Source organism: Ursus maritimus, unplaced genomic scaffold, assembly GCF_017311325.1.
Source record: "Ursus maritimus isolate PB19 unplaced genomic scaffold, ASM1731132v1 scaffold_36, whole genome shotgun sequence".
Classification (NCBI taxonomy): Eukaryota; Metazoa; Chordata; class Mammalia; order Carnivora; family Ursidae; genus Ursus; species Ursus maritimus.
This window is the reverse complement of record NW_024426230.1, coordinates 2,261,346-2,284,329: the sequence shown is the minus strand read 5'-3', so window position 1 is coordinate 2,284,329 and position 22,984 is coordinate 2,261,346. Positions and strand designations below refer to the sequence as shown.

At 54.5% G+C, this 22,984-nt stretch overlaps 3 protein-coding genes across 7 annotated transcripts; 1 reads left to right on the top strand and 2 right to left on the bottom strand.

Moving 5' to 3' along the window:
* Nucleotides 1-3,062: 3,062 nt before the first annotated feature.
* On the bottom strand, nt 3,063-7,937 carry IRF9 (interferon regulatory factor 9). Its single transcript, XM_008708792.2, is given in 10 exon segments — nt 3,063-3,421; nt 3,423-3,512; nt 3,663-3,778; nt 4,678-5,019; nt 5,609-5,680; nt 5,783-5,867; nt 5,960-6,090; nt 6,344-6,530; nt 6,848-7,028; nt 7,795-7,937. Coding segments are annotated over 9 exon segments (1,251 nt in total). The 5' UTR covers nt 7,028; nt 7,795-7,937; the 3' UTR covers nt 3,063-3,373.
* A 537-nt stretch (nt 7,938-8,474) lies between these two features.
* Nucleotides 8,475-18,502, bottom strand: RNF31 (ring finger protein 31). Of its 5 annotated transcripts, none has more exons than XM_040620770.1 (21): nt 18,123-18,489; nt 17,890-18,036; nt 17,579-17,734; nt 17,276-17,344; nt 17,107-17,182; nt 16,695-16,872; nt 15,610-16,012; nt 15,148-15,435; nt 14,627-14,875; nt 14,328-14,513; nt 14,017-14,223; nt 12,423-12,596; nt 12,241-12,339; nt 12,053-12,142; nt 10,775-10,889; nt 10,537-10,655; nt 10,151-10,264; nt 9,943-10,000; nt 9,146-9,242; nt 8,710-8,878; nt 8,475-8,611 (listed from the first exon to the last, which is right to left on the bottom strand). In XM_040620770.1, the coding sequence occupies exons 1-21, from the start codon at nt 18,312-18,314 to the stop codon at nt 8,558-8,560; spliced, it is 3,240 nt and encodes a 1,079-aa protein (XP_040476704.1). In that variant the 5' UTR covers nt 18,315-18,489; the 3' UTR covers nt 8,475-8,557. The 5 variants fall into 5 exon arrangements, 4 of the variants coding, with proteins under 4 accessions (XP_040476704.1, XP_008707008.1, XP_008707009.1 ...); XM_008708786.2 differs by having other exon boundaries at nt 15,148-15,438; nt 18,123-18,488; XM_008708787.2 differs by having other exon boundaries at nt 15,148-15,438; nt 17,285-17,344; nt 18,123-18,488.
* Nucleotides 18,503-19,315: 813 nt separating this feature from the next.
* PSME2 (proteasome activator subunit 2) lies at nt 19,316-22,651 on the top strand. The gene is made up of 11 exons (XM_008708785.2): nt 19,316-19,475; nt 19,787-19,819; nt 20,231-20,293; nt 20,531-20,617; nt 20,722-20,752; nt 20,839-20,936; nt 21,496-21,564; nt 21,733-21,800; nt 21,985-22,039; nt 22,348-22,434; nt 22,526-22,651. Exons 1-11 carry the CDS (start codon nt 19,428-19,430, stop codon nt 22,604-22,606), a joined length of 720 nt encoding a protein of 239 aa, XP_008707007.1. The 5' UTR covers nt 19,316-19,427; the 3' UTR covers nt 22,607-22,651.
* The last annotated feature ends 333 nt before the right edge of the window (nt 22,652-22,984 follow it).

Below are 22,984 nucleotides of genomic sequence, written 5' to 3'. Positions count from 1 at the left end.
TAAAATACCGAGAAATAAACCTAATCAAAGAGGTAAAAGATCTGTACTCTAGAAAGTACAAAACACTGATGAAAGAAATTGAATATGACACAAAGAAATGGAAAGACATTCCACGCCCGTGAGCTAGATGAACAAATATTGTTAAAGTGTCTATACCACCCAAAGCAATCTACAGATTTAGTGCAATCCCTATCAAAATAGCAACAGTATTTTTCAAAGAACTGGAACAAACGATCCTAAAATTTGTATGCAACCACAAAAAACCTCAAATAGCCAAAGCAATCCTGAGAAAGAAGACCAAAGCTGGAGGCATCATAACTCCAGACTTCAAGTTATATTACAAAGCTATAGTAATCAAAACTATACGGTACTGGCATAAAAACAGACACATAGAGGGGTGCCTGGGTGGTGCAGTTGAGTGTCCGACTCAGTTGTGGCTCAGGTCGTGATCTCAGGGGCCTGGGATCGAGCCCTCTGTCTAGCTCTGCGGTCAGCGGGGGGTCTGCTTGAGAGTCTCTCTCCCTCTGCCCCTCCCACTTGTGCTTGTTCTCTAAAATCAATCAATCAATCAATATTTTTAAAAAATAGACACATTGATCTATTTGAATAGAGAACCTGAAATTAAAGCCACAATGATACAGAATCTTCAACAAAGGAGGCAAGAGTATCAATGGGAAAGAGACAGTCTCTTCAACAAATGGTGGTGGGAAAGCTGGACAGCAACATGCAAAAGAATGCTCCTGGACCACTTTCTTACACCATACATAAAAATAAACTGAACGCAGATATAGGACCTAAATGTGAGACTTAAAACCACAAAAATCTTAGAACAGAGCACAGGCAGTAATTTCTCTGATATCAGCTGTACCATTTTTCTAGATAGGTCTCCTGAGGCAAGGGAAACAAAAGCAAAAATAAACTATTGGGACTACATAAAACTTAAAAGCTTCTGCACAGCAAAGGAAACCACAACAAAACTAAAAGGCAATCTACTGAATGGGAGAAGATATTTGCAAATAACATATCTCATAGAGGGTTATATAATATATATAACCTATATATTATATGTATATATAATATATATAACCTATATATATTATAAAATATATAAAGAACTTCTACAACTCATCACCAAAATAACCAAACAGTCCAATTAAAAAACGGGCAGAAGACACGAAAAGACATTTCTCGAAAGCAGGCATAGAGACGGCGGCCAACAGACACATGAAGAGAATGCTCAACATCACTCATTCTCCAGGAGATGCGAATCCAGACCACAATGAGGTATCACCTCACACCTGTCAGAATGGCTAAACAACAGGTGTCACAAGAAACAACAGGTGTCAGAGAGGATGTGGAGAAAAGGAACCCTGTGCACTGTGGGTGGGAATGCAAACCAGTGCAGCCGCTGCAGACAACAGTATGGAGGTTCCTTAATAAATTAAAAATAGAACTACTGGGGTGCCTGGGTGGCTCAGTGGGTTAAGTGTCTGCCTTCAGCTCAGGTCATGATTCCAGGGTCCTGGGATCGAGCCCCACATCCGGCTCCCTGCTTGGTGGGGAATCTGCTTCTCCCTCTACTCCCACCCCCCGGTTGTGCTCTCTTTTTCTCTCTCTCTCAAATAAATACATAAAATCTTTAAAAAATTATAAAAATAAAAACAGAACTACTATATGACCCAGTAATTCCACTACAAGGTATTTACCCAAAGAATATGAAAGCACTAATTCAAAAGGATACATGCACCCCTATGTTTATGGCAGCATTACCTCCAAGAGCCAAACTATGGAAGCAGCCCAGGTGTCCATCGATGGATAAATGGATAAAGAATTGTACACGTGAAACTAATTTAACACTGTATGTTAACTATACTGAAATTAAAATTAAAAAGAAAGGAAAAGAAAGAAACTAGAAGTCAAGGAGATAGCAAGTGCAATTAAGGGCGAGGAGGGATTTCAGCAAACCGAGGGCACAACACAGTTCGTGCGCCTGTGTGCTCAGTACCTGCTTTCTTCCCTGCTAATGCGGATGCGTCTGGGCTCTTGGCTTCTCAGGAGGATGATGGGCAAGACTGAAGAGAAGGAAGGTCCAAGGACGCAGAAAGGCTCGAAGGCAGCACTGAAGTTTGTCCGATGCGACAGTAAGAAGATCCTTGAGGATCTAGGCTTGTAGGTTTTGATGACGTAGGTGAGCCAGGGGAGGCTTATAAGAGCGACATGGCAGGAAAGAGTCTGATCTGGGAGGCCCCTCTCCTCCAAGCTGGTGTCCCCCACGCGAAGGCGGAAGCTGGAGGCTGCGGCATCAGCTAAGTGGTGACTTAGGTCTGAACTGGTCTGCTGGACGTGAGTGGAGAGGTAAGATGACAAGTGGCCTGTGAAGGGAGAACTTTCAGTTTGGTGGCAAAATCAACACAGGGGTTAAGGAGAGGAGTGTCAGCTGATCTGGAGCCCTCAAATCTCAGCCAACAGAGTATGGGTGACATGGCAGTCTAGGCCATCTGTCTAGGCCAGAACGTCTCTTGTGGGGCTTACGTAGAGCAAGGAAACCAGGTTGGGGAGCCCCTTCTGTTGGGGTGACAGTGGCCCATGTGCTGGGAGAAGAGGCACCGGGGCCTGGCCTCCCTCAGCATAGGAAGCTCAGCAGCTCTTTCCTCTGGCCCCCCCTCCCTTCGCAGGCCCCAGTGCCTCTAACCCATAGTTTGAGGGAACTTCAAGTTCTCCTGTTCATTTAGACCTCAGTCCAACCCTATGCCTGTTGCAAGGCCTGAATCAAAGGACTGTAGCCAAGAACAGTGGAGCCCAGATTTTTCCATGTGAAGTTGATGGTAACAACAGCTGTTAAGGCTGTGCTCTTCTTGGTGGATAACCTCGATCCTCTCCCCAGGCCCCGAACCCACAGAGCCCAGACAGCTTCCTAGCCAGAACCTGCAGGTGGAGGAGAGGAAAGGGGCCCGGAGAGGTCAGCAGGAAGAGAACCCAAGTTCCTCACTCTCAAATAACGCCTTTAGCACTTCCCCGTGACCCCTGCTACCTTTTCATCCCAACAAAGCAGATACTGACTCCTTTTTCAATAATGTTTTATTTTAAATCCCTAGTGAACATCTATGAAGAAAACATAAAGTGCTTGGCTTTAGGATTGGGGGAAGAGGGAAAGAGCCCCTGAGTTCACACCATTTGAACTTTCCCAGGTCAGTTCCTCAGAGATGAAAGAAGACCTATCTTAAAAAAAAAAAAAAAAAAAAAAGTGGTGGGGTGGATAAAAATCACCCTTGAGTTCTCCGCCAGCCAGGGACACGGGCAGTTCCAGGACGTAACCGTCTGAGACAACCACTGAGAATTATCACCGAGGGAGGCAGGTGAGCAGTGTGGAGAATCAGTCTCTTTCAAAGGAGACAGGAGGAAGAGAGAGGAGAGGCGGAAGGTGGGTCCCCCAGGCTCTGCAGCAGGGACAGAGCGGCTGCCTGCTCCTCCGGAGTCTCCTCCAGTAGATGCCGGGCGAAGGCCTGCTCCATCTGCACCGGACAGGGCGGGCAAGGGACGCTCGTGAGCACAGCCGGGGCAGACACCACCCCCAGGAGTCCCCTTCACCCGGAGGCCCCTTCTCCTCCTGGAACCCCCCACCCCCCCACAGGCAGACCGGTCTTCCCCTGCCCTGAACTCACCTGCACTGTGATAAGACTCTTTGGGGTATGATTGGGGCTGGGGCTTTCCTCCCAGAAATTCAGTGTCACCTGGAACTTGGGTGGGGGGCCCAGGCCCTGGAAGTACCTGGCCAAGTCTGATGAAAGAGAAAGGGTCAAGGGTTGGAAGAAGAAAAAAAAAAAGAAGAAGAAGAAGAAGAGGGAGGTCACAGGCAGGAAAGGAACAGAGAGGGGCCCATCCTGCATCCTGGACAAAGAGACTGGGGCCAGCTGGAGACCAGGGCCAGAACAGGAGCTGCAGGGTCACCAGACTGTTGCCTCACACCAGGAGAAATGCCAGCAACTAAGCTGCTACTCACCCGTGTGCAAATAGGAAAGGGTACCCCTCTCCGAGTAAGAAGTGTTTTAACGTAACTGATTTTTACACAACCTGAAAAGCTCTCTGCCGGAGAGCTTAGAGTTCCCATGGCTGCAGCCTGGGCTGCTGACACAGAGGGGCGCCCCCTCACTCTGCTGCCTGCTCGCACCCTCCACCAAGGGCACCCGTGGCCCCGGCACGCTCCTGCCCTGCGGCCCCCATACTCCTGGCCCCTAACGCGCAAGGTCAGATTTAGAAGTGAATGGAGGCGGAAGTGGACGGGAGAAGGGCGACCAGAGGAGCTGCCTGGGGTGTAGCAGGGCCGGGGTGGGTAACGTGCGCCAGCTCTCCCGAATACGTCGACGGCGTGGGTGCAAGTGTAGATGCAGGGGAGGCCCGGGGGCGCACCTTCCCGTTACTGGCTGCGGCCATGCGGGGGCGGTCCCCGAGACGGGACGCTGTGCTGAGCTCCACCGGAGCCTCATCGCCCAAGGCCCGGGCTGGGGCAGGGCGGCTGCCAGGCAGCTGCGGGGCGGAGCACAGGGCCCCGCAGGCTGTGCACTGCGCATGTGCAGGGCGCCACGCAGGAGCTCTAAGGAAGGATCTACTGGAGGACACGGGGCGGCAGAGTCTACCAGGTCCCGAGGGGTAAGAGGCAGGGGCAGGGGCTCCCCTCACCTCTGCAGAAGTAGGTGGTTCTGAAGAGCTCCACGCACTCATTGCTGGGCAGCAGATGCGGGCCCGGGCCGGGTGGTGCCTGCGGCGCGTTCCAGGAGACGGGGATGGGGCAGAGGCGCTGCACGAAGACGCCCCGGGAGTTGCTGGCTACCAGGACGCCCCTCTCGATCTGGCTCAGCAGGCGCTGGGTGGGCTCTCGGGGGTCAGGCTTGGGAAAGACCACCTGCTCCATTCCGCACTGGGTGCCCGAGGGCTCGGCCACGAGGCGGCAGTCCAGGCTCTGCACCTGGGCCTCACCCACCACGCGCCCGCCGTAGATGAAGGTGAGCAGCAGCGAGTAGTCTGCGGACAGAGAACGACAGGTGCACCCGCACTTCGCCCGAGGGGGCCGCCCGGTCGGCACCAGGGCCTGCGGGAGACGAGGAGGGGCTCCTCGCGAATCCCACATCCTCATGTTGCTCGTGAGAACCGCGAGGTCCAGAGAGGGACTCCAAGCGAGGGCGGGGGTAGCGGCTTCACCTTCTGAGGTTAGAGAAGGCACCTCCCTCCTCATCCGCCCTCCCGCCACCCTCACCAGCCAAGGGGCTTCCTGCCACTCAGGAGAGGAACTGACACAAATGCCCCCTGAGGCCCTAGGGCTTAATGCCCCGGGTCTTACAGTTTATAAGAAGGTCCCCGAGATGCTTGACCCACAGGAATTAATGTCTCAAAGTGGATTTCCAGAGACCAGAGTGGATAGGGGGTATTTCTGAGAATTGAGCAATTTGGAGTGTGGAGTCTGGCCAGGTGCACTGCCTAAAACGGGCGCCACTGTCTGGGTAAGGTGGGCCCAGTCTGCTGCAAGCCCTAACAGATCCGATAACACACGTATGACTACAGGGAGACAACGTGGGGGGACAGGGAGCAGGGATGAGTCAGAAGTGCCACACACCTGAGTCTGGAGGGGGCAGAAATTCCAATGACACCTGATCTCCTTGGAAAGGGGCTTCAGTTGTGTTCGTATCTATAAGGGAAGCAGAGGTGTACCGTTCAGAATGAGAACGGGGAATCCAAGGGCCAGAGGGTGTGGCACGGGGGCGACGAACAGAGGCAGGGGCGGTGGTACCTTCCTGAGGCTCAGGGCTGTTGCTGCCGCTGCTGCTGCTCCCAAAGTTTGAATGGCCTGTTCCCCCACTGGCCCCCACCTCCTCCTGCAGACACAGTGTCTATCGTTGGCGCACCCCTCCCCTAGTTACTGTCCTGCCCTCAGGCCCCCCTCCCCCATTCCCTCGCCAGCTCTTACATTTCTGAGGGGGTCCTCAAGCAAGGAGGGACTGAGCACGCAGTTCTTTGTGTTACCCTCATCTTCCTCCTTCTCAGAGGACATGGAACTGTGATGTCGCTTTGATGGTGATTTCTGAGTCCCCGACTGAGCTGTGGAATATTGTGGAGTGGGGGAGAGGTCAGGGCCTTAAGCGCGGACAGCAGGTAGGACAGGAGGCAGTGAAAGGAAGGGCAGGCCCAGGCAGGGGAACCTGGGTGGCAGCTCCCCAAGGACAGGGACGGGGCAGAACTCTGAATGAGGAACCTGGGGAGAGGCCCAGCACCCTCCAAGAAGGCTCCTGTCTCCATCCTCCCCCTGTCCCCAGTCTGCTGCTTCAGAGCAGCTGGGCAAGGGGACACCCACCGGGGAGAGTCCCTGACGGCGGCAGCAGCCGATACACCTTGTAGGGCTCAGCTCCGTCCCTATGGCCATTCTCAGGAACCTCCTCAAATTCAGGACTCTTGTTGAGGGCACAGCGTAGACGAGTCTTCCAGATAGCAGGGCCTTCTGTGTCCCCTTCCTTGTACTTCCCCTTAAATATCGCCCACGCCTTCAAAACACAGGAAGTAAAGCAGAGATGGCATGTTACGCCCTGGCTGGCTCTCTAGTCCGGCTGGCTTCGCGGACACGCCACCTGAGCAGGGGCACAGAAGGGCCAGCGCTCGGGTTTATGCTCTGCTACCGCCGGCCCGAAATCCTTAACAATTTCTGCACTTTCACTTTGTATCGGGCTGTGTCCATTAGGCAGCCGGTTCGACCCTCCCATCTCCCCTTCTCTGAAGCCCAGGCTGACAATCCCTGGAGGGTGAGAGCTTCAGTGTCTATGCCACCCTTCCCTCGGAGGGGCTCGTTTCCGGGCTCTCTCACCTTGAAGAAGGCGGCATCCTGGTCCTCCCGGAAGTCCTGCTTGCCCGCATGCTTCCAAGGGATCCGGAACATGGTCTTGGCTGCATCGTCCCAGCACACCCCGGGGAACTGCCCGCTCTCCACTTGCTCCACCACCCAGTTCCGCAGCTTTCGGGTGCAGCGTGCCCTGCCTGATGCCATCCTGGGGACAAGAGTCGCAGGCAGCATCAGTGGAACTGACGCCGTGGGAGGGAACAAATGCTGAGAGCCTCACCAATGGGGTTGGATCCTGGCCAGTACCCCCAGTGATCCCATCCATCTTTTGCCTGTAGACATTTCTCAAAATTCTGGGGCCAAATTGTGTCATTTCTTTCTTCACTAGTAATGACGAAGAAATAACCTCCCTTTTAACATCTCAAGCTGTGACATCTGGAAGGAAACTTCAGGTCTTGGTTTTAGTTTTAAGACTTTTTGGGAAATCTTCTGTCTGGCAGAGAACTCCCTTGCTTGGTGTGGCTCGTGGAGAGAAGCCCGGTCTCTAGCCCAAGCATTTGCAGAAGCAGTATCGGCTTCTGAGTTGCCCCTTCGGTCCCTCACCCACCACCCCCAAACCTAGGTTTGACCCCACCAACTCTTCTCCTCTGCTTGCTTCTGGGGTAGGTGGGGCAGAGCTGCGGAGGAAGTGGGCAGGGCCAGGAGGCAAGAAAACAAACGGGCAGCTGGAGCCGGGGCTGGGACTTCCCTCAACAACCCAGCGGCAGGGCCTCCTGTCCTTTACCTCTAGGGCTGGGGACCTTGGCCCCTGGTCCCTGACTCACTCAGGCCAACCCACCCTGCGTCCTGGCTCACAAGGCCCCCTGTATATTCCTGTTCAGCCGAGGGGCCCCAGGAGCCCCGCCCCCGCCTCCAATCCGGCCGGGCCTTCCAGCTCTAGACCCAGGCAGACGTGCACCCTCGGCCGGTCTTACCTGCGCCGCTCGCTGACTGTCCCAGGATGCAGCTGCCCTCGGCTCAGCAGCAGTCCAGGGAACGTCCGGATCTCTCCGCCCCTTCCTACAGTCCCCACCCTAAGTTTCAGTTCTCCTCCAGGCAGGGCCTTTTCTCAGAAATCACGTGATCCGAGCTGCAGGGCAACGCCACGCCACCAGGGGGCAGCAGCATCTGAGGACCTCACTGTTGGAATCCCACTGTCGGACACAGGAGGGCCCCTCCCCGCTCAGGCTCATTCCCCCCGCCCCCAACCCCCTTAGCTACCCGCTGATCTCTGTGACACTGCTTCTTCCCAGGGAGGCCAGGGTCCTGGAGTCTGGCCTGAGGGCTCTGGCTGGCCCTATACCACCTGTGTATCTGTGTTTCCCCCCTTGTGCCTGCCTGGTGCCTAGTAGGTGACCTCAAATACCAGCTGAATTCGAAGAAGGAACAAAGGAGGCAGGGGAGGAGAAAGCCCAGGCCAGGGGGCTGGCTGGGGAGCGCCTCCTTGGTCATCCATGGTGTCAATTCCTTCCTGGCCCTGAGTCCAAGGAGGGTCAGGCGGTGGGCTGCAGGCGACCCTTTCAACAAAGCTCTCAGTTCACACACACACACACACACCCCCGCCCCCGGTGCCCCAGATGGTGGGGCCAGAAGAAGGACCACCAAAAAGCCTGGGCAAGGAGATGCCTCTTTATTGGTGCTGGAGCTGGTCCTGAGGAGGCTGGGCCTTGAGACCCTCAAGAGGACCCCTGCCCTCAGCTACTTCCTCCTGCGAGGGATACTCTGTCCCAAGGGCACCTCTTCCATCAGCTTCTGCAGAAGGAGAGAGAAAATGATGACACTGGAAGCCTAGAGCTCAGACACAGGCTGGATAGGGGACTTCTGGGGCGCGGGTCAGAGGGAGGCTTTACCTGTAACAGGCGGGCATGGTAGGCGGGGGCGTCCTCCCCGGCCACTGGCTGAGGGCGCACGTGCAGGTAGCGCTCGGCAGCCGTCTCCAGCTCCTCCACCTCGTACAGGGTGGCTGGGTCCAGTGAGTGGGCATTGATGAGGCTCACAAGATACTCTTTGTAGTGTGCCCTGGGGAGATGGCAGGGTGGAATATTTGTTCTTCTGTTTGGCTAATATTAAACCAGTGTGCCTAGCACCTTGCTGGGCACAAACAAGACTGGCAACTCTTGCCACTCGCACCGGTGGGCACCTCCTCCCTGTAACACTGCCAGCTACTCCCTCGCCACGCCCTTGCCCAGAGAGCCTCCCTCTCGCTGCCCCTGCAGGACTACTCCCGGAGACCTCCCCAGGCGTACCCTCCCCACCACCATGCTCCATGCTGTGCCTGACACTCACTGGCAGAGGCCAGCATGGCCAGCCGGAGTCTCCTTGCCACAAGCTTCGTCTCGGAACCCATTAGGAATCTCCTTCTGCTCCATCACTCGGCAGCCACCTAAGGGTAAGGGAAGGGGCCCTCGTGTTGGGAGGGCACTAACCATGAAGCCCCCAGAGAACTGGGATAACAACGGAGGCAGGGGAGGCAGGTGCTGGGGATTGAAGGGGGGTGGGTACTTAGAGAAACCATCCTGGCAGACCAACTCTGATACAGAAGCAGGGGCCTTGCTGGCCCTTCTATCCAAGCTTGCTTTTGGTCCATAATCACTACTGTCTCTTTTTTTATTGTCACGTACTCTCTTGAGACAACTCTTTTGGCTGTGATTTAGCTCGTGCCTAGTTAACTTCTTCTGGGAAGGTCTTACCGTATGGTAATACAGGGTGGGGTAGATTAGAACCATAGGTAACCTTCTTCTGTTGCCCTCATAGAACCCAAAGCAGTGCAACTAGCAAGTCTCATTAAACACTCCTTGGGTTAACTGATGGATCATTATCCTTTGGGAATGGGAGAAGGAAATTAAGATCAAGTGCCAGGTGCTTTAACGCGGCCTCATGTAAAACAGCTGAGCTGCAAAGCAGGCGTCTTACTCCCGCGTCACAGAGGAAGAAAGTAGGCCCAGAGAGGCTAACTCGCCCAGAAGCACCCAAGTCAGCACAGGCTGAGCTCTGACCACACACCCAAGCCTCCCCTTTACCCACAACACGGTGGGAGTCCAGCCTGCCCTCACCCCTTCTCCCAGGCTTGTCCCGACACTCACCGCCAGGAACTGCCCGCGCGCCTGCTGGGGGCTCTGTGTTGAACATGACATTGTTGTCCTGAGGAGGGGCAGATGGATGGGCGTTAGGTTCCCCTTGATGCCAGCCCCGCCAAAATGCCCAGCAGAGAGCCTTTCATTTCTTGCCACCCGGGGCCCTGCCTCCTACCCTAGGCAATCTGCAAACCCAGCCAGGCTGGCCACCGCTGACCTGTAGCAGCTTCTGGAGCCGGAGCACAGTCCAGTCCCGCAGGTAGAAGAGGCAGTCTCGTGGGTGGTGGCCATGCAGGGACTTTTTCACCCTGCAGTTAGGGTCTGGACATTTCTGGCGGAAACCCAGATGGGAGAGGGGAAGTTGGAGACGGTTGGGGTCCTGGCTTCTCAGAACCCCTGCATGAGGGGTGTAGGGATGGGGGAAGACAGAGACATTGGAGGGTCTGGAGCAAGCAAAAGGGGGGAGGGGACAGAGAGAGGTGCTTTACACCCCATTGGCCTCCTCTTCTCTTCCCCTAGGCTACTCCTCCATGCCTTTGCCCCCCACACCTGATGGCAGCCGCCCGCCCTCCTGTCCCTTCCATCCCCATTCTCCGGGCTCACATTCTTGGCGTAAAAGGCATTGTAGCAGCCACTGCAGAACTGGTGGCGGCACTGGGTACAGTGAAAGTGCATGCAGCCTCCTCGGGCCAGTGCGTATGAGAACTTGCACTTGGGGCAGTCTGCAAAGGACGGCAGGTCAGGGCTGGGGCTGCCACTGCTCCTTGAAGCAAGCCCTCGGGAAGAGAGCCGCTAGCAGTGACAAATTACTGGGCAAACAGGCCTCATGGGCCACCCTTACCAATGCCATTCTCCTGAAGATACATGGCCAGGCCCTGGGCCTGGTATTCTGGGTCATTGGTGCGTTTCCAGTTCTGGAAATCCTCGCAGCTCCGGCCTCGATGCTGCTCTTCCCACTGCGGGAGGGAAAGCAAGCCTTCCCTGAAGACTCCACCCTGGGCCCTTCCTGACCGCCCCGTCTCTCCTCATACCTGGTGGTCCCTGCCTTAGTTTATGGCACTGTCCTTCACCTCTGGCTCTGATCATACCGGCACACATTCAGCGGCAGGTCTTCTGTCCACCGCCCAAGCCTATCTCAGCCCTGTCCCCTCTTTCTTCATCTCGACTGTGGCCACAATACTCTGGGCCAGGCCAGGTTTTGCCTCGGTTCCTGGTGTCTCTGCCTCCACTGCTGCTCGCCTGCCATGCACGCTCGAGTGTCAGGCAGGCAGCTTCAACAGCACTGGGGGTGTTCTAGGTTCGGGATTCAGCAGTAGGGTCTCAGGCGGTCATTTTACTATTGTGTTTTGTAATAGAGATGTCACTTTTTGGTATCCAATGTTAAACTTTTTAGAATATGTGCTGCCAAAGCAACATTAAACTTTTAAAAAATAGTTTTTAAATTTAAATTCATTAACATAGAATGTATTATTTGTTTCAGGGTCAAATACTAAACTTCTTAAAAGGCAAATGAGACAGTATCACCCCTTGCTTAGTCTTAGAATAAAAGGCAAATACCTTCCTCACTTGGCCTCAAGGCCTCTCCTGATCTGGCAGCTAGCTCCTCTCCGATCGCCTGCCACTCTCACCCTTGCTCTTGGGGCTCCAGCCACACAACACTTTTTCTGACTTTGGCCTTTCCATGTGTTGTTCTTTCTGTCCCGAATATCCTTTGCATACGTGGCTTCTTCTTAACTTTCAGGCCTGAGCTTAAATTAAACCATTTTAGAGAAGACTTGTCTGACTTCTCTATCCGAAACAGGTCCATTTCGTTATTCCTAATCTCAGACTCCTGTGTTTTCTTTATAGAATTTATGCCATGTGTACTTATGCTCTCTCCCTCCCGTACCGCCTTTCCCTCTTTCCCTCCCTCCTCCCTTCCCCTTCCTTCCTCCCTTAACTTACCTTTCACCCTCCCTCCCCCTCAGCCTCCCTTCTCTCCCTCCCTCCTTGCCTGACTAGTCTGCAAGCTCCTTGAGCCCAGAGCTCATGTGCATTCCGCGCTTCGGCATACCCCGAGTCTGACCTGTACCTGCCAGTAGCTTAGCACGTTCTTTCTGAAAGGATGAATGTGCCTCACCTGGCGCTTACAGCGCACACAGAAGGTCTGGTGACACTGGGGACACGTTGCCTCCAGCTGCTCCCGTTCATATATGAAGCCAAAGGAGCACTGTGGGTGCAAGAGCATAAAGCTATCTGAGGCCTGATCTGGCCCCCTGCCCTCCCCCCACCCCCGCTCCAGTCAGCTTCCCTGGGCAGGCCACTGACCTGGGCGCACCACAAGAACTTGGGGTCCCGCATGAGTACACCCTCCGTCAGCTTCTTGTGAAATAGTGCATAGGCATCCGGCTCCAGGCTCTCCCGAAGCTGGGGACAGGATGCAGAAGTGGTGGGTGGGCAGGGTTCCTGAGCAAAGCCCAGGGCACCCTGCGTCCTAGGGACTGCAGTACCTGGATGTCAAGGGTCGAGAAGTAGCTGAGCAGCTGTGTGTCATCGGTGAGGTCGGGGCGGCCACAGGCGGGGCACACCATGTCGGTGATGTGCTTCTCCTTCAAGGCGATGGTGAAGTGCTGGCGGAAGCAGTCAGGGCAGATGGTGCACTCGCAGGAAGTCAGGGCCTGCATCTGCAGGGTGAGGCAGGGAGAGGAGGGGGTCAGCTGCCAGCCTGCGGAAGGGGCGGGAGCCAGGGGTCCACTGAGAAACCCGGGTCTGGTTAGTGACTGGCCAAGGCAGCAACCTCCAACAAGTGCCTGGTGGGCAATCTAAATGTCTGAAGACTGTCACAGAAGAAAGCAGACAATGGTGAGGCCCGAAGTAAGCAGAAGAGCGCCCTCCGAAGGCACTCACGTTCAATTAAAAGCAAACAAATAACATCTCTGAACTGACAAAGCTATAGAGATGGAGAACAGACTAGTTGTTGTCAGGCGACAGGAGGAAGGGAGAAGAAAGTTGCAACTAGGGGCGCCTGGGTGGCTCAGTCAGTTAAGCATCTGCCTTCAGCTCAGGTCATGATTCCAGAGTCCTGGGATCAAGCCCCACATCGGGCTCCCTGCTCAGCAGAGTCTGCTTCTCCCTCTCCCTGTGCAGCTCCCCTGGCTTGTGCTCTCTTGCTCTGTCAAATAAATAAATAAATAAATAAAATCTTTAAAAAAAAATTACAACTATAAAGGGGTTGCACGAGGGGGTTCCTTTGTGATGATGGAACAATCCGTATCTTGGTGGTTATGTGAACCTATACGCGGAATAAAACGGCACAGAGCCACAGACACACCCATGTGAAAAATGGAAAAATGAACAAGGTCTGCAGTCCAGCTCACATTGTACCAGTGTTTATTTCCTGGTCTTGATATTGTAATTACAGAAGATGCCACCATTGGGAGAAGGTGGGTAAAGAGCACCCAGGACTCTATACTATTTTTACAACTTCCTGAGAATCTGCAATTATTTTGAAATAAAAGGTAGAAAACAAAACAAAACACAACACGTACAGAGCCAGCCCAACTAAATTGGGACTGTATTTGGCCTAAGAACTGCCACGTCTGGCCTAGAGTAAGCAGGGGGTCAGAGGTAAGAGGGCCTGCTCCTACCAACTGGATACTTGATGATGACATTAGAAAATTCCTGGTCATTTTTTTCGTGCGCCAATGGTATTTGTGGCTATGTTTTCAAAGCCTTTTACCTTTCAGAGATACATACTCAAGTATTTACAGACTGACTATATAATGCCTAAGATTCGCTTCAAAATAATTGTGTGTGTAGATGGAATAAAGACTGGTGATACACTGGTAGTTGCAGAAGTGTGGAGTTGGGGGGACATGGAAGAGGAAAGCGTACACTTTGTGTTTGAAACGTCCCATAGTGGAACGCTAAAAATAATGAGGGGGGAGGAGGTGGCCTATTCCTGCTCTCCCCTTCCTGGACACCGTCTGGAGCACTTGGGCAACTGCAGAGCAAAAGACGGCGCCGGAGACAGGGGCCGAAGCGGAGCAGGTCCCAAAGGGAAGAGAGTCATCCTGGGGCCAGGTGCGGAGGCGATGGGCTTACCCGGTTGCGGGGCAGGGCCCAGCCGCACACCGCACACTCCTGGGCAAGCAAGCGGCGCAGGAAGGCCCGGTCCTGGCTGTGCCTCACAGCTTCCACCACGTCCCCCAGCTCGTAATTCCTGGGTGTCTCCTGCAGCAGCGACAGGGCCAGCTCTGCCCGGCCCCAGCTGGGGAGTGCGTAGACTGCCAAAAGTCGTCTGACCAGACTCTGCAATGTGATTCAGGTGGAGGGGGAAGAAGTGGCTGTCAGACCCCAAGAATCCTACCCCTCAGCCTTCCCCTGCTCCTCCAAGTGGATTCTCCTCCCGGCACCTGCTTATCTGGCCCATCCCAGGAAGGGGTGGGATCAGGGCCCTTGTCCCAAAGGCGCTGATGGAAGGGCTCTAGGCGCTGGCGCTGTAGCTCTGTCAGGGCCCGGGCCACATCACCACCGTGTTGGAACAATGCTTGAAGAGACCCCTCTTCAGGCCCAAAGCCCAGGGACCGGAGCTCCTGCACCTGAGAATTGGGGGTGGGGAGGAGCGGAGAGGGAAACGGCAAGCAAAAGAGAGTGTGAGAGGTTCTGAGACCCACGGTCCTCAGCCCTGTCCCCCCGCCAGCACAGCTGGTACCTTTCTCCGCCGGGCCCTCACACACTCTTCCACAGCTTCATCAACGTTGCCATGACGATCCAGCCAGGCTTTCCGGGCCTCCTGGCAAGAAAAGGCACCAAGCCCCGGGTCCTGCTGCCCAGCCAGCTCGGCCACCATTTCCAGCACGTAGGGCAGCTCTGAGCGCAACCACTGCAGGGGCACCTCGGTGCCTGAGTACTGTAGAGCTGAGAAGACCTCCTCTGGACAGGCACCTGCAGCTTCCCCTTCCTAAGGCACAGTCCCACCCAGACAGATGGCCCATCAGGAAGGGCACCCTCCACCCACCCTCCACCCGAACCAATGCTGACAGTGGTTGAGCTTGGACGTATGGATCAAGTGAGCAGTGCGTGGTATGATACTTGTCACGTGGAAAGTGTTCAATAAGAGGCAGCTGCTGCTAACAATGTCAAGCTTTACAAGAACTTGTATTATTAATCCACTGCAGCCTTTCCCTTCCCCGACTAGCTCAACCCTACCTCATCCCAGGCCTAAATCCTCACCCGGATCTTGGTCACTAGTTGGAGACCTTCCTCCCGCATCTTGTCTTGGCGCTGCTTCTCAGGGTCCCCACAGGAACTGGGCAGGGGGGCACTGAGGCGTCGTGGAGGCCCTGGCTCAGGGAGTCGCTCTTCCAGAGAGCTGGCATGGGGCCGGGGGGCATGCTGTACTGGGATGGGGCTGCTGGTCCGGTTGCACATAGCACATACCCAGCCAGGACCCGAGTTGCAGAAGGTACAGTGAATACAGTACCAGACTGGAGTCTGGGCAGAGGAGAGCAAAGTATCCCCCTGCTGGGAAGGCAAAAAGAATTATCCGATTGAAAGCTGGCTGAGGCTCAAGATGGAAAGAGAGGGAGCTGGTGGGGAGACACAGAGAACTGAGGAAACAGGAGATGAGGAAGTAGAGAATGGCCTGTGGTAACAGGTGCAGATAAAGAGCTGGGAAGGCCAGGAATAGATTACCTGAAGGGGCTGCAGGCAAATGCCAGTATCCCGAGAATCCACCACCAAGCTAGGAGGCTGAGCCAGCCGAGGTCGCTCACAGATGGCACATAGCACAGCTGCTGCCTCATTCTCAAAGGTGCAGCTCTGGCAGGCCCAGCGACCCCGTGCAAGCTCAGATTCTAGGCCCCCAGCTCCTTGGGAACCCTCAGTCCCCAGCCCCAACCCCTTACAGCCTCGGGGTCGATCACAGGCCACACAGAGCACTGCCCAAGATTCATTTAGCATGGCACAGGCAGCACAGTGCCAGGGCAGACGGGCATTTGTAGGATCAGGGGAAGCTTTCAGGGGAAGCACAAGAGAGCTGTCTCCCAGGGCCAGCACAGAGGTTGACTGGGACCGTGATGGAGCTGAGGCAGGTAAGCTGTAACAAAAAAGCAGACATGGCCTGCTGAGAGGGCCCTGGTGCCTGGATCCCTCATTCCCAGGCATCCCTTATTCTCTGCAGGACAACACAGACCCTGTCCTTTGTACATGCTGTTCTGTCTGGAACACTCCATACCCATAGCCTGTTAACATTTAATTATATCTTGAAGTTCACATCTTGCTGATAGATATCCCTAAAGTGGGGCCTGACCCATACTAGGTGCTTAGAAATCCTACTGATTAGGTGCTTGCGTGGCTCAGTCAGTTAAGCATCTGCCTCCAGCTCAGGTCATGATCCCAAGTCCTGGGATCGAGTCCCGCATAGGGCTCCCTGCTTCTTGGGGAGTCTGCCTCTCCCTCTGTCCCTCCTCCCACCGGTTCTCTCAATCAATCTCTCTCTCTCAAATAAATAAATAAAATCTCAAAAAAAAAATCTTACTGATTGAGCTGATCCTTTAGGCTAGGTTCCTCCTCTTCCTATCTATTTGCACAACATAATAATCTATCTTGCTGTGCCTGATACTTGTGTGATATGTATGTCTGTGACCTCTTGGAAGGCAATGAGTGGCTGCTTGTCTTCTATGAAACAGTCTTAAGCATAGAAACTGGCATACAGTAAATACTCAAGTAACTGTAAGTTCTCTCAACTTCACTCCCACCCAGAAGAGAAGATTTCTCACCTGGGGGTCAGGCGGGTGGCCTGGGGGGCCCCAGGCAGGGTCTGGCGGAGGTGATGGGCACGGGATGGGTGTCCATGGAATAGGCGATCACAAGCTGGGCACAAAGCCTGTTTACAGGTTGAACAATGAAGTGTGCCTGGAGCAGAGCCACAGAGGAAGCAGGGACCAGGAGTGGAGCCTGGAGAACAGGACAGAAAAAAACTGAACATCTTTCTGAAAAAGACCAAGTTACATCTTAAATTGCTGTGGGAGGGAACAAATCACAGACTACTTTTCAACATATCCAGACCCAAGGAAACAATTTTAATAATTTTTAAAAGGCCAAGAAGATAAACAGAGGAGGGCCCCAAATTTCCATCAATATGGCCTACTAGAAACCGGCCCACCCCCCCCATTACAGGACGAGTAATACCTGGGGCAGAGGGTGTGGTGAGGGGGCCAGGAGCAATCTCTCTCAGTAAGGGGACAAACTCTGAGAGCTGCAGTATCTGAGAAGAAAGGGGCAGGGCAAGGGTTTGGGGACACACAGTCCCACAACTCCTGTCCCCTTTGGTCATCAGGTCTTAGAGCCCCATCCCTACCTTCCTTACATCGTCCTCGACCTTGTCTTCCAGCAGTTGCTCTAGTGCTTGTTGTCTTGGATGAGTATTCTGCAAACAAGGTAATAAGAGCTCCCACCTGGAGTCCTAGGACAAGGCCCTCCCTCAAAGCCCTGGTCTCCCAACATCCATAGGAAGAACAGTATGGGGAGTTCCTAGGTTGCTATGGGGACTATGCCCATGGTTCAGCAGCNNNAGGGTACCCAGACTGCCTGTGGGAGTGAGGCTGGGCTCCCCAGACCGGGTATTTAAGTCCTCAGGACTAGAGATACCTCAACATCTCACCTGTAAAAGCAGGCTGAGCTCTGTCCGAAGCAGCAGTACTTCCAGTGTGACTGTAGCTACTTGGTGCTCATCTGGCTCCTCCTGCCCCTCAGGGAAGCTCAATCCATCTGGTTGCTCCTCTGTGTAGCCATACAACCGCAGAACGTCCCGGCCCCCCTACCACACATTCCAACCAGTCACCACCCACCAGGCCCCCTTCCCAAAAGGCCTGGACCCCTCCCTATTAAGCACAGCCTCCCGCCCTTTCTAACCCCCCCCCCCCCCAGCCCAGGCCAAGTCCCCTTCTCCCATAAGGGGCCCAGGGGCTTCACCTGCACAGCATCCACCGTACTGCGAAAGACGGGGTTATTAAACTTGACCCCGCGCCAGTACCGGGGCCGCTGAGGGCTGAGGAGGTTGCGGCCATATTTCTCCAGGATGTTCAGGGCCGTGGACAGGGTGTTGAGGTAGTTTCGGGGCTGAGAGCAGTCAGAGAGCGGAGAGCTGTGAGCCCCGCCCTGGGCTCAGGTTCTCTGTCCCCCTCCCGAGCGGGGCCGGGCCTCACCTCCCCATGAGCATTGCTGCGGACCAGGCGCGCGGCGTCCAGCTGCAGGTAGCGGGCTGCTGGCGGCAGGGATGTGGCCAACAGCGGCAGGAGCTGCTCCATGGAAAACACCTGCCCGGAATCCTTCCTCAGGGCGCTCGCCAGCTCCTCGCGGGCGGCCAGGAAGGCCCGCTCCTCCTCCTCCCCCGGCATCCTGAGACAGGAGTCAGCCCCAGCCCCGTCGCCCGCCGGGACCTGGCGCAGGCTGTGCGCTGCCTGAGCGCCAACCCTCCCGTCTGGCGTCCGGCTTCGCGGCCCGACTCGGTCGGCGAAGCCGCCCCAGGTCACTCAGGCCGCGGTCACTCTTCGGCCCCGGGCCCCGCGCCAGTGTTAGCCGGGAACAGGAAGTACTAGCAAAGAGGGCGGGATTGCGACCTAGTTTCAGGGGAAGGGGAGGGCTTTAAGGTTAGGACAGGGTGGGGTCAGAAAATCAGGGAGGCGTGGCCAAGAGGGAAGCCAGTACCCAGCCAATGAAAAGGACAAATGGTCCCTGGCTCCTCCCCCAGAGCATCAGGGCCTTAAACTCCGGTCTGGCGCTCTTCCCCGCCTTTCTCAAGGCTGGTTCCGCCCCTTTCCGGGTGGCCGTAGGCACGGGTTACCTTATTTCCCTCAAATCCTTCTCTATTTAGATCAGTCTGCCTTGCTCCGGTCCCCACTGGGGAAACCCCACTCTGCCGGGACTCAGCTTTGGCCGGTCTGGGCCCCACTCAAGCGAGTCCTGCCCCTTCCCTAGTCGGTCTTGAAGGCAGGGCGCCCTCCCGGAGGGATTCCCCGAGACTGCTCCTTTCCATATTCCTACTAGTCCTTCTCAGCCCGCGGCCCTCCCTCCCACTTCCACTCTGATCCCTCTCGGGTCCCTCCCTGCAGTCGAGCCTTCTAGGGGGAGCCCCACCACTGAACACCCGCTTTCCTACTCTCCTACCCCTCCCACCCCAACCCTGGACTTTCCCGGGACCGCCCGGACCCCTCCCTGGAAGCCCCCCCCCCCTTCTCCGAGGGACTGCCCCCGTACGGTTGCCGCGGTCCCGCTTTTATCGTAGCCCCTCCCTCGGACAGCCCCTGGGCTTGTGACCGAGTCCGCACCGCCTCTACTAGTCACAGCAGGCCGAGAATGACTGAGGGGCTGCCTAAGGTTTGCCGCCTGCCAGAGGGAGGGGGAAAAGAAGGAAGGGGGCGGGGCTGAGGGGGGCGGGCCTGGACGTGGGGAGTGAAAGCGAAAGGCCAGGCGGCGAGCCGGGGGACCGGAGATCTTGCAACTGGAGCAGCATGGCCAAACCTTGTGGGGTGCGCCTGAGCGGGGAAGCCCGCAAACAGGTAATGGGGGATCGGGAGGCCAAGAAAGGGCCGGGGAGCCCTCCTGGCTGGAAGCCAGGCTGGGTACTCCAGGGGACCAAGGCCGTGCCAGAGAACTCCCCCAACCTCTCCTTAGTGCTTTCACTTCTGCCGGGGCATTCCCAGATTCCTGCGCTCTTGGCCAGTCTCTGCACTGAGCCTGAGCTTCCAGGGAAATCTGGCTTGTGGTAGGAAAGGCCTGAGCCAAGTTGGAGGGTATCCCTTTGGGGGTGGGATCTTACTCTTGACAACTGAGACCCTTAACCGACATCCGGGTACTGCTCTCTGTGCAGGTGGATGTCTTCAGGCAAAATCTTTTCCAGGAGGTAAGTCTTCTAGATTCAAGCGATTTGACCAGAATCTTAGACCAGTACTTGAGGGCTGCAACCTCTCAGAGTGACCCCCAAACCCACCCTGGGCCCTACTTCCCTTATCAAACCTTCACCGAAGGCTCCTAATTACTGATCTCAACCTTTAATTTGACTCCTCTTAATATTCTCTCCACTCTGCTGCTTCCTCTCCCTTCTTTTGGTGTGGGGGGAAAAGCTGTGGCCCCAAAGTCCTAACCTTGGTTCTGCCACCTCCCAGCTTGGGCAAGTCCCTTCACTTGTCGTGGCTTCAGTTTCCTTATTTGTAAGTATTGGAGTCAATGATTTACAAGGGCTCTTCCAGTCCTACTTCTCAGACACCTCTGGAGCGTCTTCTGAGATGCCCCACCCCTGCAATGTAACCCACAGGCGGAGGAGTTCCTCTACAGTTTCTTGCCACAGAAAATCATACACCTGAATCAGCTCTTGCAAGTGAGTGGTATGGGCCCCTGCCCCCCCATCCCACGGCCTCTCTCCTCTCCACCCACCCCCTCTAGTTAACAACTGGGCTCAGCATGCAGAGAACAGTTACGAGTGGTGGACTGGAAACGTTAGGATGGCATGAGGCCTGAGTCTAGGCAGAAGGTTGGGTGGACTGTGTGGAGGGAAGGCTGTGACTCAGAATGAGGGGACTAGGTAGGGCAGCTGCTGACAGTGAGCTCTGTGCAGGAGGACTCCCTCAACGTGGCTGACCTGACCTCTCTCCGGGCCCCACTGGACATCCCCATCCCAGACCCCCCACCCAAGGATGATGAGGTGAGGCACTCGGGGTGCAGGGCTCAGACCTTAAACTAGGTGGAGATGATGGCCCTCCAACCTCCAAGACTTTTGTAAAGCTTCTGTCCCCCTTTTTACCTTAGATGGAAACGGATAAGCAGGAAAAGAAAGAAGGTAAGAGAGGAAGGGGTGGCTGGGGAAGAGGAAAAGTCACATTGCCTGCTGGATGAGAAGGGGCCTGAATGCCTTCTTTTTCACAGTTCCCAAGTGTGGCTTTCTCCCTGGAAATGAGAAGGTTCTCGCCCTACTTGCCCTGGTTAAGCCAGAAGTCTGGACTCTCAAAGAAAAATGCATTCTGGTAAGCCTGGGAACTGGGAGAAGACAAGCCAGGCCCGGCCCTACTCTCCTTCAGAGATGCAAGTCCTTCATTCAAGGACCTATTTCGGACACAGGAAACTTTCTCTGTACTTTGGGGTTAGATAACTTGTGTTCTCATTCTGCTAGACTTCTGATATCACAGTGGTGTCCCTGTAATCAGAGACAGTGCTGTATCCCCCTCCACAGTGTCAGAACCCACCTCTGTACCAGGTACATAGTGCAGGTGTTGTGCTGTTGGGAGTGGTTTAAGAGCTTGGGCCCTAGAGACTGGTTGGGCTCAGATCCTGACTCTATCACTTACCTCACTGATCACCTTAAGTAAGTTTCTTGGACACTCTGTGACTCAGTTTTTTCTTCTATTGAGAGGGTACAGTAAGAATATGTATCTGGAAAAACTGCTTTGAAGATTAAATGAAATATACATACAGCACATTGTCTGGCATGTGATAAGTCCTCAATTAAATGTATTATTAGGAAGTGGCAGTAAAAGGAAAAACCCAGTAAGTTTGTCGAATGATTCCTACATGATCTTAATTTAGGTGATCACATGGATACAGCACCTGATCCCCAAGATTGAGGATGGAAATGACTTTGGGGTGGCAATCCAGGTAAGAAAAGGGTGTATGAAGACATTGAGAGCACGGAGAGGCTTGGGGAGTGAGAGATAGGAACTAGACATGACCTGGGAGGAGGAGGAAGATGGTGGGTGAAGGGAGGAGGAGATGAAGTGTTTTTTTGCCTCCCATCTCTTTTTCTTCTTCTTTTTTTAATCACAGGAGAAGGTGCTGGAGAGGGTAAATGCAGTCAAGACCAAAGTAGAAGCCTTCCAGACAACCATTTCCAAGTGAGGGCAGCTGGAGGGCCGGCACGGGGGGTGGGGAGCTGCAGGGACATTTCTTTGGGAATCCCAAAGCTAGACAGTCCCATCAGGATGATGGGGACGGGGGGGGGGGGTTCTCTGGGAAGGGTCTGAGGGAGTATCTCTCTTTCACTACCTGTTCCTGGGTTTATCCCCTTGTTTTTGGCAGGTACTTCTCAGAACGCGGGGATGCTGTGGCCAAGGCCTCTAAGGAGACTCATGTAGTGAGTAGATAGTCACCAGGCTTTTAGCTGAGGCTGGCTGGGCGGGGGCAAGGAAGAGGGCCTAGAGGTCTTCCTTGTATGTTTTCTGACTTTCCCAATGTGGAAAATATTAAGCCAAGAGCATTGGCTAGAAAAACTGATCTGGGCTTCAAAAACCTTGACCCCTTTCTCTGCTTGATCCTGTGGGATTCCATTTCTTGGTGCTGAGACGGGGCTCATCCTCAAGTTACCTATTCCCTATATGAGGAAACCAGATTAATGTCCCAACCTCCCATGGGGCTGACTCAGCTTTGCCTCCCACATCCCAGATGGATTACCGGGCCCTGGTGCATGAGCGAGATGAGGCAGCCTATGGGGAGCTCAGGGCCATGGTGCTGGACCTGAGGGCCTTCTATGTGAGTGTGGAGTAAGCCCCTAGGGGAGATGGTTGAGGGGGACAGGGGAGAAGCCAAGAACCTGACTGCCACCCTTCTGGCCTTCTTCCAGGCTGAGCTTTATCATATCATCAGCAGCAACTTAGAGAAAATTATCAACCCAAAGGGTGAAGAGAAGCCATCTATGTACTAGTCGAGGGCCAAAAAAATAAAATAATAATAATAATGATAACAACAACAAATGACCTATGTTTTGTGTGAATTACCTCTGGTGTGTGTCATTCATTCAGAAGGCATTTTTTGATTGCCACCTATGTCCAGACACTGAATGTGAATGTGGTGGCAGGAAAGAGAGGGGATGCCATGATGCCAAAGATGAATGGGAAACCCATCCTGTTCTTAAGAAGTCATCCTAAAGAACAGGGTGGAAATTGTGACATGTCCTGACAGCCATATAGATAGCCTGTGTTTGGGAATTTCACAAGATTATTTCAAACATCTGGGGGGCTCGTGAGTGCTTCCTGGAAGAAGTGGCATTTGCAAAGACCCCTTATAGGAATAATTAGGCTTT

Bases quoted from the DNA above. Each gene is read 5' to 3' on its own strand.
- RNF31 (XM_008708786.2), bottom strand. From the start codon at position 18,314: ATGCCGGGGGAGGAGGAGGAGCGGGCCTTCCTGGCCGCCCGCGAGGAG. The intron at 17,345-17,578 runs GTGAGATGTTGA...CCTTGTTTGCAG, and splicing joins AGCTCAGCCTGCTTTTACAG to AATACTCATCCAAGACAACA. The intron at 17,183-17,275 runs GTAGGGATGGGG...CTTTCTTCTCAG, and splicing joins TCGAGGACGATGTAAGGAAG to ATACTGCAGCTCTCAGAGTT.
- PSME2 (XM_008708785.2), top strand. From the start codon at position 19,428: ATGGCCAAACCTTGTGGGGTGCGCCTGAGCGGGGAAGCCCGCAAACAG. The intron at 21,565-21,732 runs GTAAGAAAAGGG...TTTTAATCACAG, and splicing joins ACTTTGGGGTGGCAATCCAG to GAGAAGGTGCTGGAGAGGGT. The intron at 22,435-22,525 runs GTGAGTGTGGAG...GCCTTCTTCCAG, and splicing joins TGGACCTGAGGGCCTTCTAT to GCTGAGCTTTATCATATCAT.